Source organism: Peromyscus eremicus, chromosome 16_21, assembly GCF_949786415.1.
Source record: "Peromyscus eremicus chromosome 16_21, PerEre_H2_v1, whole genome shotgun sequence".
NCBI classification, from domain to species: Eukaryota; Metazoa; Chordata; class Mammalia; order Rodentia; family Cricetidae; genus Peromyscus; species Peromyscus eremicus.
Window position 1 is genome coordinate 63,418,385 of NC_081432.1, and position 16,216 is coordinate 63,434,600.

At 43.1% G+C, this 16,216-nt stretch overlaps 1 protein-coding gene across 3 annotated transcripts in view; it reads left to right on the plus strand.

Annotated features, from left to right (window-relative positions):
• The window catches only part of Kif6 (kinesin family member 6), a 323,846-nt gene that overhangs the window by 60,379 nt on the left and 247,251 nt on the right, over window positions 1–16,216 (plus strand). For all 3 annotated transcript variants that reach the window (XM_059281632.1, XM_059281633.1, XM_059281634.1), the window contains one exon: window positions 3,626–3,735. In XM_059281632.1, coding sequence (XP_059137615.1) covers window positions 3,626–3,735 — 110 coding nt within the window. The remainder of the gene's footprint in view (window positions 1–3,625; window positions 3,736–16,216) is intronic.

Consider the following 16,216-nt stretch of genomic DNA (forward strand, 5'->3'; position numbering starts at 1 on the left):
TGTTCTAGAGTCATCCCCTGTCTCTACTGAATATGTCACCTACTTATGAATGTTTGCCTGTGTGTGTCTGTGTCCTATACATATGCCTGGTACCCACGGAAGCCAGGAGAGTGTGTTAGATCCCCCAGAAACTGGAGTTAGCGTGGTTGTGAGAAACTACATGGGTACGGAGAATTGAACTCGGGTCCTCTGTAAGTGCAACAAGTGTTCTAAACCACTGAGCCATCTCTCTCCCATCATGTGTGGCTTTTTAATACACCATATATTGTAACTACCACACTAGGCATCTTTATTCCCATTTTATAGTTGGAAAAAGTGAGCCTCCATTGAGATACTTTTCTCTGTCCACATCTTACAATAACTGGCCCACAGCTCTGTAAGGCAAATGGCTTCTTCGCCTGCCTCCAGTGCCTTTGTAGCTCAGATTGGCTTTGTTTGGTTGGCTGTGTTTGAATCCATTTCCTGTGATGAGTCACTTAAATTCTGTGGGTTTCTGCTTTCCATTTTCTGAAAGCAAGGGTTGAACTGTTCTGGAAGCTCTCTGTCTCTCTTCCACCTCCAGCAAGTCCTTGAATTCTGCATAAATGTCTAACTGCGCTGCTGTAACAGTCACTCTGGATTTCCCTACTGAAGGTTATTTGCATTTTGAGTTGCAAAGACGAGAAGAAGTTGCTGAGATCTGCATAATTCTAATTGCCATCCATAAAGCAGCAATTATCCATTAGTTCAGCTCTTCTCTCACTGGCCCAAGAGTGCCAACTGTGTGAGCCAGGAAAAGTGGAGGAGGAAGGGCTGAGGAGTGAGTCTGCCACATCCAGAGCCCTTCTCCCCACTTCCTCCTGTATTCCCGACACTACCTCTTGTGCCTTCTCCACACATTTCACAAACAGGAGCTATCATTTCCAATAGCTTTTGTTGCCGTGGACCAAAGTGGAAAGCTGTCATCTTGGAAGGATGGGCAGGGTTGTGTAAGCTGTCAGGGTTCTGAGGATGTGTGCCACTGATGGCATGTGGCTTCATGTCTCAATGTCATGGAGCTGCTGTGGGGCGACAAACATTGTATTTTAAAATCTTGGGCTGGAGAGACGGTGCTCCAGTTAAGAGTGTACCCTGCTCTTGCATAGAACTTGAGTTTTGTTCCAAGCACCCATATAGGCAGCTCACAACTGCCTAAAACCCTAGCTGCAGGGGATCCATTGTCCTCTTTCAGCCTCTGCAGACACTACATTCTCATGTACATACCCACAGAGACAGACACAGACACATAATTAAGAATAATAAAAACAAATCTTTAAAGTTCTTGGCACACTGGGTATGCCTGGTTCATGATCATTATTACCATATCATTAATATTTGTATATGCAAATACTTAAAGATTGTTTCTATACTCATTAATATTCATATATGTCCATGTAGCCTAATGATACCTGGCCAGTTTCAGAAAACCTTTTGAAGCTCTCAGAACCAATGAAGCCAATTTCCCTGGTTAGGTTGAATAGAATAAATGAATCCTCTCCTAATGGGAAGTATGCTTTGTCTCTTCTAAATCTCTGTGCTTACCAAAGAAGTCTAAAAGTCTCCAGGGCACTGACCATCTGTCGATTGTTGGGAGACCCCTTTGTCATTGATGTCATGTAAGCCTTGTTTAGTTCTGAATCATCCCAAGTAATTTCCCGGACTTGGAGAAAGCCCACCAGACCAACAGACAGCCAGGGAAACTGAAATGGACCAGTTTCTGCTGTGGGCCACACACATTCGCTGTAATCACAGTGGATTGCACTGAAACAAGTACTCCATGAAGTGTGTCCACACTGGAGACTAGAAAGCAGACTGGAGCCAGAGGCCCCTGCTGATTGCCCTGGATCAGAGAGCTCAGCATGAGACTGAAGCCAAGTCCTTCTTCAAGACTAACTAAGACCCTAGAGCACCCTGTGTTTTGAAAGGCCTGGGAGTAAGGACCTATTTCCACTGGATTTGGGAGGATTCCATTTGTTTCAGGACTCGCTTCTCCTTGCATTGGAGCATTGTGAGGCTCAGATTTGTTTGGGGCAGAAGAAATGTCTGTCTGCAAGAAACACATGTGTTACATTACAGTCTGGCAACCCAGATGCTGAAAAGTTGAGACCAAGAAAGGTAGCTCGCCACATCACTCAGTGAGATGGGAGTGTGTAAGCCAGAAAAACTGCAGGAGAAGTAGAAGCTGGAGGAGCCAAGGCATTGTCCTTATCCCAGGCAGTGGGCTGGCCATTTCCCTGACTTCTTATCCTAATTCTAAAGAAGAGAACATCCCCATTACAGATGATGGCTCAAGTCCACTGCTCTCTTCTCATGTCTATTCCTTTCATATTCTTGTATTATTTTAGCTACTTTGACCAGAGCTGTAACAAAATATCCAACAAAAGCAGCTTAAAGTAGGGTGTATTTTTGCCTTAGTGTTGGAAGATATAAGTACACCGTGTGGGGAGGGCGTGGTGGTGGGAACATGACCTGACTGGTCACATTGTGTCCACAGTCAGAAAGCAGAGTGATGAATGCACTCAGCACTCAGCCCCTCCCTCTCTTTTCCCCACTTACTCAGTTCAGGACTCCAGCCCATGGGAAAGTGCCATCCATATTCAGGGAGTGTTTTCCTTCCCCGGTTACCCTTCTCTGGAAACCCATCATACATGATTCTCCATTTGGAGGCTTCTAGACATAATACTTGAAAACACTTATCAACAGCAGTAACAAAAGTGTCAGCCACAGTGGTTCACTGGTGCCCAGGTATTTTTGGAAGGACTTGAAATGTAGACATTCTTCTCTTATGTCAGTTTTTTAAGGTCAGGAGTATTTCTTAACTTATTATCAGTATGAAACCATGTTAGCATGACTGCTCTAGCAGAGGGTAGAGTTTTGTTCCCAGCACCCACATTGGGTGGCTCACAACTGCCTGTAACTCCAGGTGAAGGGAATCTGATGCCTGTTTCTGGCCTTTGTGGGTACCTGCACTCATGTGCACATACATACACACATACATACACACACACACACACACACACACACACACACACACACACACAGAGGGGGAGAGAGAGAGAGAGAGAGAGAGAGAGAGAGAGAGAGAGTGTAAATAATTATTTTTTTAAAAGAATATAAAATCCTGAGTAGTAGGAAAGTAAAGGAAAATTAATTATGATCAAGAATGGAAACATTGGCTCCTGGTCTTTGAACCAAAGTAATAACCTCTGCTCTTTTTATGAATAGGCTGTTCACAGGATGTAAGTTTGTTTGTTTATTTGTTTTTAGTAACATTTTTTGGGAGACCTGGAAAGTAAAAAGAAAACAACGTATTATTCAGTTCTACAAGCAACTTGGCTCACTACAAGTGTATATTGACATTTTATGTATAATGTGGAACCAATAAAAACTAACAGACTGAAGTTACTTGTAATCATGGATATTAGGTATTCCAAAAAAATAATAACCCACTTCACACAGATGGCCACAGCAACTCAAAAGTGTCACAAACTGCAAATGTAAACCATATAACGCAGAAGGACAAAGGAGGGTTCTGTGAGAAAAGCCTGGAGACAAATGGCACATCTCTCTCTAGCCGTTACATAAAGCCTTTTTCTTCTCCACCCAGGACAGCAGCAAGGTCTACACGACACACATTTCTTACTTGGAAATCTACAATGAATGTGGCTACGACCTGCTGGATCCGAGACACGAAGCCTCCAAACTGGAAGATCTGCCGTGAGTAGCTGGGTAACAGAACCCACAGGAAACGGTTTTCAGATGTTTGTTTCTGTTGTTCCCTTTGAAATTTGCTGGGTTTCTGGTCTCGATCATAATTAGCAAATACTGGATAGCAGCATCTTTCTGTAATGAGCGGGAGTGATGGGAACTAAGATTGCTTGAAACTCACTTCAAGGGGAAATCTCTGTCTCAGTGGACATTTCAAGATCGGGGGCAGCACTTTACCCCTCATACGAAGCCACACACTCCTTTAAATATTCCCTTCTTCCAAAAACAGTATTCAGTTTATGCAGCAGTAAGATAATCTGAGAGAAAAAGGAAAACCGGGAGTGTTCCCCAAATGTTCTCTGCTGTCATTAGCACCAACATTTATAACCCTTTGATCAGGTCAGCATTAGTCATTTTCAATGAAGTGCAGCATCCAGGTCTGTTGACAGAGGACATTCCCCTGCCAGGATCACAGTGCTGATGTTTGTTTGAAAGCTGCCTGGGTTAGATGTCGTAATTGGTAATCATTCATGTGCTCGTGTCCAGGTGCTTTTATGTATTGGAAGTTGCCTACAGCCAAGAAAAAAGTGTCTTAAAGATTCATTTTATTTTAAATGTGTGTGTGTGTGTGTGTGTGTGTGTGTGTGTGTGTGTGTGCGCACACATGCACATGCACTTGAGTGCAGATACCAGTGGAAGCCAGAAGAGAGTGCCCAATCCCCTGGGGCTGGAGTTACAAGTGCTTGTGAGCTGCCTAGAATGGGTGCTGGGAACTAAACTCAGGTCCTCTGCAATGCTTTAATTGTGCTCTTAATTGCTTAGCCATCTCTCTATCTCCCAAATATAAATCTTCATTATTATTATTATTATTATTATTATTATTATTATTATTATAAAATACTCTAAAATAAGTATCAATAATTATAAATTCTCTATGAATAAGATAACAATTGACTATTGAATATGCAAGTTTTATATTCAATAAGCAAGTTATTAAATTAGTAAAAAATGGAAATAAATAATAAGCTAATTCATAATCAATATATTCTTTCATTAGTATTGATTGAGGTACTTCACATATCACCTTTTTATGTTTACAAAATTCCCAAGATGGAGTCAGGAGACAGAACAATTATTTGTGTTCTAAATATTGGTATAACAGTGGAGAGAGATCACAGACTCTGGAAGAAAAAGCTTTGCAAACTTAGGAGAATGAAGTTTACTTTTAAAATTGTAAAGCTTCTTAGTGGGATGGGAATAGCAACCTTAGACAGAGCACATGGGTGGAAAGGCTGTGCTGTGGATAGTGGGTGATGGCGTTAGGAGTCTGATGTGTGCAGGTCATTACTGTGCAGCCCTGCCCAACACAGTTGTTGTCCTTATAAAAGAGGATATGGGTGCTGGCTTGTGCATTCTGTAGTGCTGAGGACTCCAAGAGAAGTTGGTAGCTTATATTCCAGAAGAGGGCCGAGCTGACGCCTTGGTGTGGGACGTCGAGCCTCTCTGACTCTGATAACCATCTCTGTTGCTTACACTCTGCCCTGTTTATTTCCCACCCCAGCAGCCCAGATGCACTACAACATAGTATCATCTGAAGGAAGTCCCAGAAGCCACTGGTACCAGTCTAAGAAAGGGCTTGAGTGTCAGGTTTCTGGTTTGAGGCTCCTTTTTGTTCTGATCAACTTTTCGTTTTATAGTCTTCAGGCTGACCTACATAGCTGCAGATTAAATCTTGTTTAAATTGTTTTCAGTAGCTGGGCCTGGTGGCGCACGCCTTTAATCCTGGCACTGGGAGGCAGAGCCAGGTGGATCTATGTGAGTTGGAGGCCAGCCTGGTCTACACAGCGAGATCCAGGACAGCCAGGGCTACACAGAAAAACCTTGTCTTGATAAACAAACAAACAAAAAATTGTTTTTAATATATTTAGAAGGCTGTTTGATACCATGTTCATAATGGTAATAGGTTCACCTACAGGGCCTGTGAACTCCCCAGCCCTGGGTTTTTGGCCAGGTTTACAGTGGGCCTCAAATCCAATTAGAAAGCAGCTGGTTACACCCATAATATTCATGCCACTATTACACTCATGAGGTTATCTTGCCAGACCAGTCATTATTGTGGCTAACAAGGTTCACAGCTGGATACAACTGTTGATGACTTTTCTCCCACAGCAGCCTGCATAGCACCTTCCAGAACTGTGAAAGCTAGCCAGCAGGGAGATCTTCCAGATAAGTATCAGCTTGATTTTCCAAGTCCTCTGGCTAGAGTATGTAATGTCTTCAGCAATGGAATCTTACTATCAAGTTCTGCTGGGCAACCAAGAGTGATGGCAATAACCTGCATTGTTTGGGATCCTCTGGGTCTCACTCCTTGACCAGTAACTCACAGGGAGGTTAAAAAATTGTTTTTAATTAGGCTCATCAGTTTGCAGACATTAAGCTATACTCTAGGAATGAAGGGCTTGTCTCTTATATACAGAGGAGAGAGAAAGCTGAGATGTTTGAAGAGGTGGAGGAAGACTATGAGATAAGGGATCCAGATCATTTACACCTCAAACCTCAGGTTTGATTGGGTTAGAATTGAAAGGTGAACCACCAAAGGTTGGTTTCTTCGTTGTTGACCTGGGACATAAAACTCAGAGAGGTTTCATTCACCTGGCATTTCAGAACAATTAATTGTCAATAGAGCAACAGTTAACACCCAGACATTCACACTTTCATGCTAGAGTGGTGGTGGTGGTGTGTGTGTGTGTGTGTGGGGGGGTTCACAGGTTTTTACACAATGGGCTGTGAGAATTAAGGAGTCCATTCAAAAGATTTCCATCACAAACTTGAGCAGGTAAAGGGGAAGAGTTTTGCAGATGAGACTTTGGGTCTGCCATCCAACACTGTGTGTGTTTACTTAAATAAGTCTGAGGTGGAGTGTATATGGCAGGAAGTATGTCTCACTTGGCTTAGTAGTTTCCTAGTATCAGTGCCTTAATATTTCTTTCAAAAATGGTCTGTGGGGCTGGGGAGGTGGCTCCATGGTGAAAGTGCTGCTGTGCAAGTGTGAGGAGCAGAGTTCAGATCCCCAGGACCCCATAAATGTAGCACAAATCTTAAAAGTTCTTACTAGTAAAATCAAACCCGGGAGCCAGGTATTGGGGTGAATGCTGGAAGATCAGAGAAGCAGAACAAGCCACAGCTACCTCACCTCGCCAGTTCCTCAGCTGATCCTGTTTCCTCAGACTGGAAGCTTCTGAGTCCTCATCCTAATGGATCTCAGCTGAACTGCTTCTCGAAAGCCTGAAAGCTTAACCTGCCTAGTTCCTGGTTTTCACGCCTTATATACCTTTCTGCTTTCTGCCATCACTTCCTGGGATTAAAGATTCTTGTTACCACGCCTGGCTCTTTCCAGTGTGGCCTTGAACTCACAAAGATCCAGGCGGATCTCTGTCTCTGGAATGCTAGGATTAAAGCCACCATTTTCTAGCCTCTATATCTAGTGGCTGTTCTCTTCTCTGACCCCAGATAAGTTTATTAGGGTGCATAATATTTTAGGGAACATAATATCACCACATTTCCCCTTTTTTGTCTAAAATTTAAAAAAAGCTTATAACTAATACAAGAAAAACTATATCCAATAAGTATATACAATATACACAGTCAAGAATTACTTTAACAATGTCTAGTCCATTAACATTTGACAGATTCAGACAAAAAACTCCATTATATATATATTAACAATGTCCAGTCCAGTAACATTTGATAAACTCAGACAAAATTTTTCATTACTTATCTTATGTAAAACAAGTAGTTCCTTTTTAAAAATAGATTCAATAATCTCCCTTTTTATCTTATCATATCCACATAAATGCAGGTAGTTGTGGCCAGCCTGCAATTCCAGCCTCAGAAGGCAGAGACAGGATCTCCAGAGCAAGCCGCCTGGGAGACTAGCCATATTGGTGAACTCTGAGTTTGATGAGGAGACCCTGCCTTGGTGAATAAGGAGGAAGAGCAGTGAAGGATGCTTCCCAACATCCACATGCACACCCACTCATGGCAAACATGCCTGCATACACATGCCCATGTGAACATGACAAAGAGGAAATCAGCTGTGAAGTCGCACCTGAGAGGTTGAGACAGTGAGGGAGAAGAGGAATAGCAGACCATGTCCCTGTGAGTCCACTATACAGGGTAAGGCATGGCCAGAATGAGAAAAGGGCACCACTACCTAAGAGTGATACAGTGTGCAGGGTTCTTGAGTAGATACCAGGGTATTCCCAATCCAGCCACGGCTAGAAACTTTAGACTTTACACAAATTTTTCTGTGTTTCTCTATGCAGTGCAGGCTTTGGGTCAAATACTGTTTACCAGCCTTCTAATGTCCAAAGTCTAAAGGTCAAGAATTGGTGACGTTCACAGTGTGGGCCTTGCCTGGTGACTTCTCCCCACTTTACCCAAGAATAGTGATTTGGATATTTTCTAATGTTCCCATCTAGAAAAGAGCAAGGACAATGATTCCATTCTCCCTGCATCCTCTGCCTCCCTGAGCATGCATTCTCTGTGTCCTCTGCTTCCCTAAGCATGCATTTTCCCTGTGTCTTCTGCCTCCCGGAGCATGCATTCTCCATGTGTCCTCTGCATCCCTGAGCATGCATTCTCTGTGTTCTCTGCCTCCCTGAGCATACATTCTCTGTGTCCTCTGCCTCCCTGAGCATACATTCTCTGTGTTCTCTGCCTCCCAGAGCATGCATTCTCCATGTGTCCTCTGTATCCCTGAGCATGCATTTTCCCTGTGCCCTCTGCACCCCTGAGCATGCATGCATTCTCCCTGTGCCCTCTGCCTCCATGAGCATGCATTATCTGCATCCTCTGCATCCCTGAGCATGCATTCTCTGTGTCCTCTACATCCATGAGCATGCATTGTCCCTGTGTCCTCTGCCTCCCTGAGCATACATTCTCTGTGTCCTCTGCCTCCCTGAGCATGCATTTTCTGTGTTCTCTGCCTCCCTGAGCATACATTCTCTGTGTCCTCTGCCTCCCTGAGCATGTATTCTCCCTGTGTCCTCTGCATCCCTGAGCATGCATTATCCCTGTGCCCTCTGCATTCCTGAGCATGCTTGAGATTTAATAGTGACTGGTCAATGCTGGTCAGGTTGCTGCTAGAAATGTTATGGTCTTGAGAGACTGTCCTTTGGTGGCTTGTCTTTCATTACAGTGTGACACTGCTAATTCAGGCGAGAGGAAAACTCAATGCACACGCTAAGATATGCACATATATAAACCAATAATAAAAAATTAAAATAAACATACACACATATTGCCACTACAAAAATAAATGAAATCTGTCATAGACCTAAACATACAGTTCAAAAATAAAAATCTGGAAGGAAAGCTATGCAAATCTGGATTAGGCAATGAGTATTTAGATACAACACCAAAAGCATGATCCATGAAAGAAAAAAATACTGATAAGTTGAACTTCATTAAAATAATTTTTTGTTGTTCTGTGAAAGCCTCTTTTAAAATAATGGGTAAACGAGGCATATGCTCAGAGAGATGACCACAAACACAGAGTTTGTACCCAGAGCTGGAGAGATGCTCAGTGCTGAGACCACTGGCTGCTCTTCCAGAGGACCTGAGTTCAATTCCCAGCTCCCACATGTCTGCTCACAACCAGTAACTCACGGGAATCTGGCATCTTCTGGTCTCCACGGGTGCTGCACGCATGTGTTATACATACATATGTGCAGGCAAAACACAAATACACATAAAACGATAAGCTGTAGAATGGATTTATATGCAGACTATGCAATAAACGTCAGAAAGGATAAAGCAATGGATGGCTTCAACTTGGACAAAGATCTCCCCAGCCATGTCTCTGATGGCTAAATGCACAGATGAGAAGTTGGCAGATGCAAATGAGCTCAGCACCATCTGTAATTAAAGAAGACAACAGTGAGGGGCCACTGTGTACCTATGAGAATGGCTAACATCCCAGAGTCTGGCAATACCAAAGGCTGGCGGGGCTGTAGAACAGTGAAAGTTCTCACTGCTGGTGGTAATGCAGAATGATGTGGTCACATCTGTGAGACCAACTGGAAGCATCTTATCAAACCAAACACCCATCACACAACATAGCAATTGTGTGCTCAGATATTTACCCAAATGAGCGGAAAACTTAGATTCACACAAAAGCCTGTTCACGAGCAGGAAGAGCAGCCTCATTCCTACCTGCCCCAAGCTGAGTGTAACCATGATGTTCCTCAACAGGGTGAGGCGTAAATGATGGTACATCCACACAGTGTTGACACAAAGGAAACTACTTAAGCCACAGAAGAAGCTTAAAGGCGTATTGCCAGCATGAAAGTCACTAAGAAAGCCTGCGTATCCATCTAGCCGACATTCTGGTAAAGGCACAATTGTCGATAGTAACAGGATCATGTTTGTCAGAGCTTGAGGGAAATCAGCAGAGGAATCCTGAGTGTGGAACTAGTCTATATAATTACCTGATATGGTCACGGGGGACCCAGAGAATTCACAGCACAGAGAGAGACCCCTGGTGTGATAAGGCAGAAAACATCCATCAGCAACAGAAAGAAAAGAAACATCCCAGCAGCTGGGATGAGGTTCCCCAGGAAACCTCACTTACGCTGCCTAATTCCATCTCTGCAGCGTTCTTTGGGTATCAGAATGATAGAAACAGAAGAGGCCAGTAGAAAACAGGAGTTGTCAGATGGAGGGTGAGATGGTTGTGTAAGAACAGCCCGCACGGCTGGTGTGGTTGAGGACTGTCCTGTTGGGTGTACACCAAGGTTCTCAGGCAGTACAAAGCTGCAGAGGGTGAATATTCATATTCACACATGAGCACAGCGTGGTGGGTGCTCTCCACACCATTGTCCTACATGTGGTGTGTTAATGGTTTCATAGACATTCTCAATGGAGGGACTGGAGGGGACAGCTCAGTGATTAAGAGCATGGGCTGACTGCTCTTGCAAACATGGCAGCTCACAACCACCTGAAACTCCAGTTCCAGTGAATCCAGTGCCCTCTTCTGGCCTCTGCAGATGCCTGCACACACATGGCATACAAACACACAGACACACATACAAATCAAAATTGAAGTCTTTAAAAGAAAAGATGTTCTCATAGGAAAAAATTTAGGCTCCAGATTTCTTAGGCTGTTTTTTTTTTTTTAATTATTCCTAGCAGCTGATATGAATCTACAATTATCTTAAAATAAAAGGTTTGTTTTTTTAAATTATCCATATGTTTATATATAGATATGCACACAAATATACATGTATGTCTTCAGTCTATTTCTATATTTAAGCAATTTAAAATGAAAATAGAAATTGTTTTTGAAAGTACCTCATGTCACATGCTATAATGGGAACGTCGTTAGAGTTTAAATGTGTCTCCCGAGGCAAAACAGGACAGCTGTTGGTCTTAGCTGTGCAGAAATGGTCACCTTGCTTTAGTTAATTTTAGTATTCCTAAATAGAAAGTGTACCATTTAAGATGGTGATGCTTTTCATGACTATTACTGTAAAAGAATCACAGGCTAGAGAGACAGTTCAGTGGCTGAATGCTTACCATCAGAGGACCAGAATCCAGATCCAAGCACCCATGTTGGGTGGCTCACAAATGTCTCTGACTCCAGCTCTAGGGGATCTGATGCCCCCTTGTGGCCTCTGTGGGCACAAGCACATCACATAAAATAAATCTTTAAAAAACAACAAAAAGAGTCAGTAGCATCCAGTATTGAAATCTTAGCTAAATGACACTGCACAGCTCTCTCATAGACTCTTGTCCTAAGAAAATATGCAAAATCAGGATGGTAGTGCACCCCTTGGCCACAGTGCCATTGTGCAGTGCACAGCCCGCATGACTGAAAGGGACATACACAAGCCGGCATTAAAAAGAAGAAATCAGGCGGTAGCCCTTGTCTATAACATGAAAACGAGGGTCTATATTCATGGCAGTAACTTCTGGGAAATTCCTGTCAAGCGTGTGGATGGTGCTGGAATGCTGTGGAGGTGGGGAGGGTGTGGAGCAGGGACAGCTCTTTCATTGATGGCTTCCATTATTGAAAACCAGAACTTGGCTATTGTTCTTCACAGGCCTTCCAGTAAGTTACAGTGAGCCTACAAATTCCTACTGAGTAGCCAAATGGAAGATTCTGTTTATAGAGAAAACACAAAGCTTGTTGCTTCCCCATCATTAAGCAGGCTGGGTACACTTAGCAGAACTTTTCCACTTAGGTGTCCAACTCAGAATGATCAGTGACTTTTGCTTGAAATCTAAACATTTTAGAAACATTTTGTAGGGAAACTATTCACAGGCCCACTCAAAGCAATCAAATAAATAGTCTGGTGGGTTTCCATCCTGGAAGTAGAATGTTTATTTAAGAAACACTAATACAGTCCTCTCGCAAGCCTGTAAAAATTGTAGTCAGAACCAAGGAATGAGCGGAAGTCTGAGGAAATAATGGCTGTGGTGTGAGAAGGGGCGGGGGGAGAGAGAGAGAGAGAGAGAGAGAGAGAGAGAGAGAGAGAGAGAGAGAGAGAGAGCTGGGGAAGGAAGCATCTTGGTGAGAAACGTTTACCACTGATCTTTATTTCCCCAAATCTCCCCTTTACAATAACACCAGCAGTAGGAGAGTTGAGAACATTCTCACTTCCTTCCCAGTGAGCATCCTGGGCAAGAGGGAGGAGCCAGGGCAGGAGCCAGGGCAGGGCTTCTAGAGCCTGAGAGGGCCTGGGGCTGACAGGCTGGTGGTGGGAGCTCCAGGGAGACTGTGAGCCTCTTGTCCAAGGGATGGAGCAGAAGCCAGGAGAAATTCAGTGGAGAAATGGCAAAAGAGACCCTAATTGGAGGGAGGGAGGGAGGGAGGAAGGGAGGGAGGGAGGGAGGGAGTGGCGGACGTTACCTACTGGCTACATGACCAGTCCAAACATCCTATGGAAGAATGTATTACTGATGATCAGGGTCTGGGCATTTCAGGTTCTTGGCCTTTTATCCGAAGAATTGAAAATTAGGGCTGACTCAGATTTGCTTTAGAAGCAAGAGGACTTTGTTCTTAGCAAAGCAATAAGGCAGGTTGTAGAGGGACACTGTCAAGACTGATAGTGGGCCACAAGAGTGAGGACACTCAAGGGCCCCAATTCCTGCTTGGGGCTTCCCTTTCTGAGGTTCAAGAGAAGAAAGAGGATGTATAGGAGTATAATGAAGGTGGGTCTCTATTTTGATTGACAGATTAGTTATATAATCATTTTCCTTATTGTGCAGTACTTTTCTAGAATGCATCCAGTTTTTTGTTTGTTTGTTTGTTTGTTTGTTTGTTTTTTTGTTTGTTTGTTTGGGTTTTTCAAGACAGGGTTTCTCCATGTAGTTTTTGGTGCCTGTCCTGGATCTTGCTCTATAGACCAGGCTGGCCTCGAACTCACAGATATCCGCCTGCCTCTGCCTCTCGATTAAAGGTGTGCGCCACCACCGCCAGGTTTTTAATCATATGCACACTCTACTGTGTATAGGAATAAGATGGTAAAGTGAGGTTTCTCCCCAAAAGGTGACTAGAAGAAACAGTTTTGCCTTTTGTTTTACCCACACCCCAAATCAGTCAGGCAAGATCAGCCCGTTTGTCCTTCATACCCAGATACACTTGGATACACTCTCTAAATCTGTTAATATCCAGGAGAGGGGAAGCTTATACTGCTGTTCAGATGGGAGGACATGTAGCTGGATTCCAGGTGAGCTGTCGGGATTCTGAGGTTGCTAGGTGTATTGTCTGGGGAGATGTGTGTGTGCACAGAGGTTTGTGTGCACAGAGGTGTGTGTGCACAGAGGTGTGTGTGCAGGTGAAGGAACTAGGCTCCAAGTGCATTATTACAAAAAGGGGATGTGCATACCCTAAAAATAAGTGAGGATCCCATGGCAGATTGTCCCGTGCTTGCCTGCCTCAGATGGTTGGACTCTTCAACACTTCAGTTGCTTTGCCCATGCATGGGTGTGGCTTGTCCCTGTGCTCAGCCACGGTCAGAGATCAATAACTTTCCCCTTGGAGCCGAGATGGAACTGGCTGGGAAGTAAAGACAAGGGCCCCCAAATCAGCCTCGGTCTGTACCCACCTTTAAGGGACCGGGGTCCAGAGTTTTCAACACTGGTCCATACACCAGTTACCTAGAGCTTTGAGAAATCTGATATACAGATAGCACCAGGACTATTCAAGTCAGAAACCCCTGTGAGAAGTGCTGGATTAAATGAGACAGTGCGGATGCCCTGGGGAGAAGGTGATGTTCAATGGGTGTGACCCCTGCTCCTCGTGGTTATGGACAGGAAGTTTAGGTCTAGAGTTAGGATTCCCGTCAGGGCTCCAGTGAGCACTAGAGTTAGGGCTAGGGCCAGATTTAGGGTTCAGTTTAGGGCTAGGATTAGGATTAATGCTGTGGTTATTCAGGGCTATTGTTAGAGCTGTGGTAAGAGTAAGGGCTAGGATCTGGTTATGGCTAGAGTTAAGGTGAGTTTTTATTGCCTCCCTTTCTCTGACATCCCCCTTCTCGGTTCTTGCAGGGAAGGAGTGTTTCCGATCTCCATGTTCACCCTTCTTTCGTTATAGGCAAGCACCTGAGAGATGGAGAATCTTTTTACTCATGCTAACCGCTTGAATCTCTCACTTTTCACTTTAAATATTATACCATCTCATCACTTATTTTCTGACTTCATCTTCAAATATTACTTAATGTCTCTCATCTTCCTGGTGAAATCTGGAATTTAGAGAGAATCTTGTATTCTGTGTCCCTAGAGGTTAAACTTAGCCAAAGAATATTGAGCTGGTCAGAGGCAAAATCTAAGGCATAAAGGAGTCTGCTCAAAATAGAACATAACTCATCTATGTCAATTATAACACCCCTCATCTATGTCAATTATAACACCCCTCATCTATGTCAATCATAACACCTCTCATCCATGTCAATCATAACACCCCTCATCTATGTCAATTATAACACTCCTCATCTATGTCAATTATAATACCCCTCATCTATGTCAATCATAACACCCCTCATCTATGTCAATTATAACACCCCTCATCTATGTCAATTATAACACCCCTCATCTATGTCAATTATAACACCCCATCTATGTCAATTATAACACCCCTCATCTATGTCAATTATAATACCCCTCATCTGTGTCAATCATAACACCTCTCATCTATGTCAATTATAACACCCCTCATCTATGTCAATTGTAACACTGCTCATCTATATCAATTATAACACCGCTCATCTATGTCAATTATAATACCCCTCATCTATGTCAATCATAACACCTCTCATCTATGTCAATTATAACACCCCTCATCTATGCCAATCATAACACCCCTCATCTATGTCAATTATAACACTGCTCATCTATGTCAATTATAACACCCCTCATCTATGTCAATCATAACACCCCTCATCTATGTCAATTATAACACTGCTCATCTATGTCAATTATAACACCCCTCATCTATGTCAATTAAACACCACTCATCTGTGTCAATCATAACACCTCTCATCTATGTCAATTATAACACTGCTCATCTATGTCAATTATAACACCACTCATCTGTGTCAATCATAACACCTCTCATCTATGTCAATTATAACACTGCTCATCTATGTCAATTATAACACCCCTCATCTGTGTCAATCATAACACCTCTCATCTATGTCAATTATAAGAGCCTTCAGACCTTCCAAGCATTTTTAATAAGCTCACTTACAAGTCATATTTAAAAAATAAACAAATTGCACTTGTTTTCTTTAGAGGAAGGGAGTTTTTTCTTCTTGTGGGTGTTGTTGGAGGGGATGGAAAGGAGTCGAGTCGTCTTCAGGACTGGAGTCCACCTCTAGGGACACACTGCCAGCAGATGTGCTGGGCAAGTTACATTTTCTTACTGCTAGTATTTTAAGTGCCTACAAATTACATACAAAAAGGCCAGAAATTTCCTTGCAAAATAGAAAAAAATTTAATTATAGTATTTAAAAAAACTTCATTTAAAAGGTAACCTTATCCTAAATAAGTTTTTTCCTCATTCATATATTTTATTTAAAAAATAACTTTTCTTTATTCTTGAGAATTTCATACATCTGTAGAATGTAAACTACATCCTGGATTTCCTTCCTCCAACTCCTTCAGTTTTTCCTCAATGTGTCACCCTCCAAACTTCATGTCTTCTTTTTTTATAACCCACTAAGTCTCATTAGTGCTGTGTATGCCCTCTTGGATGTGAAGACCCTATTGCTGATGACATCACACACTTTGCCTGCAGGACGTAGAGAAACCAGCCTCCAACTGACTAGGAAACTTCCTCCCTGCTGACTAGTTTCCATAATGTCTAAAGGTGCTTTGCAGGCCCTTGGGGTAGAAAAGTCTTCAGTGGCCTTACTCAGGGCTGGACCCCCCATGACACAATGCCAGCCTACTAGACAAGATGTGCCCACTGATGCGATAGTGGCAT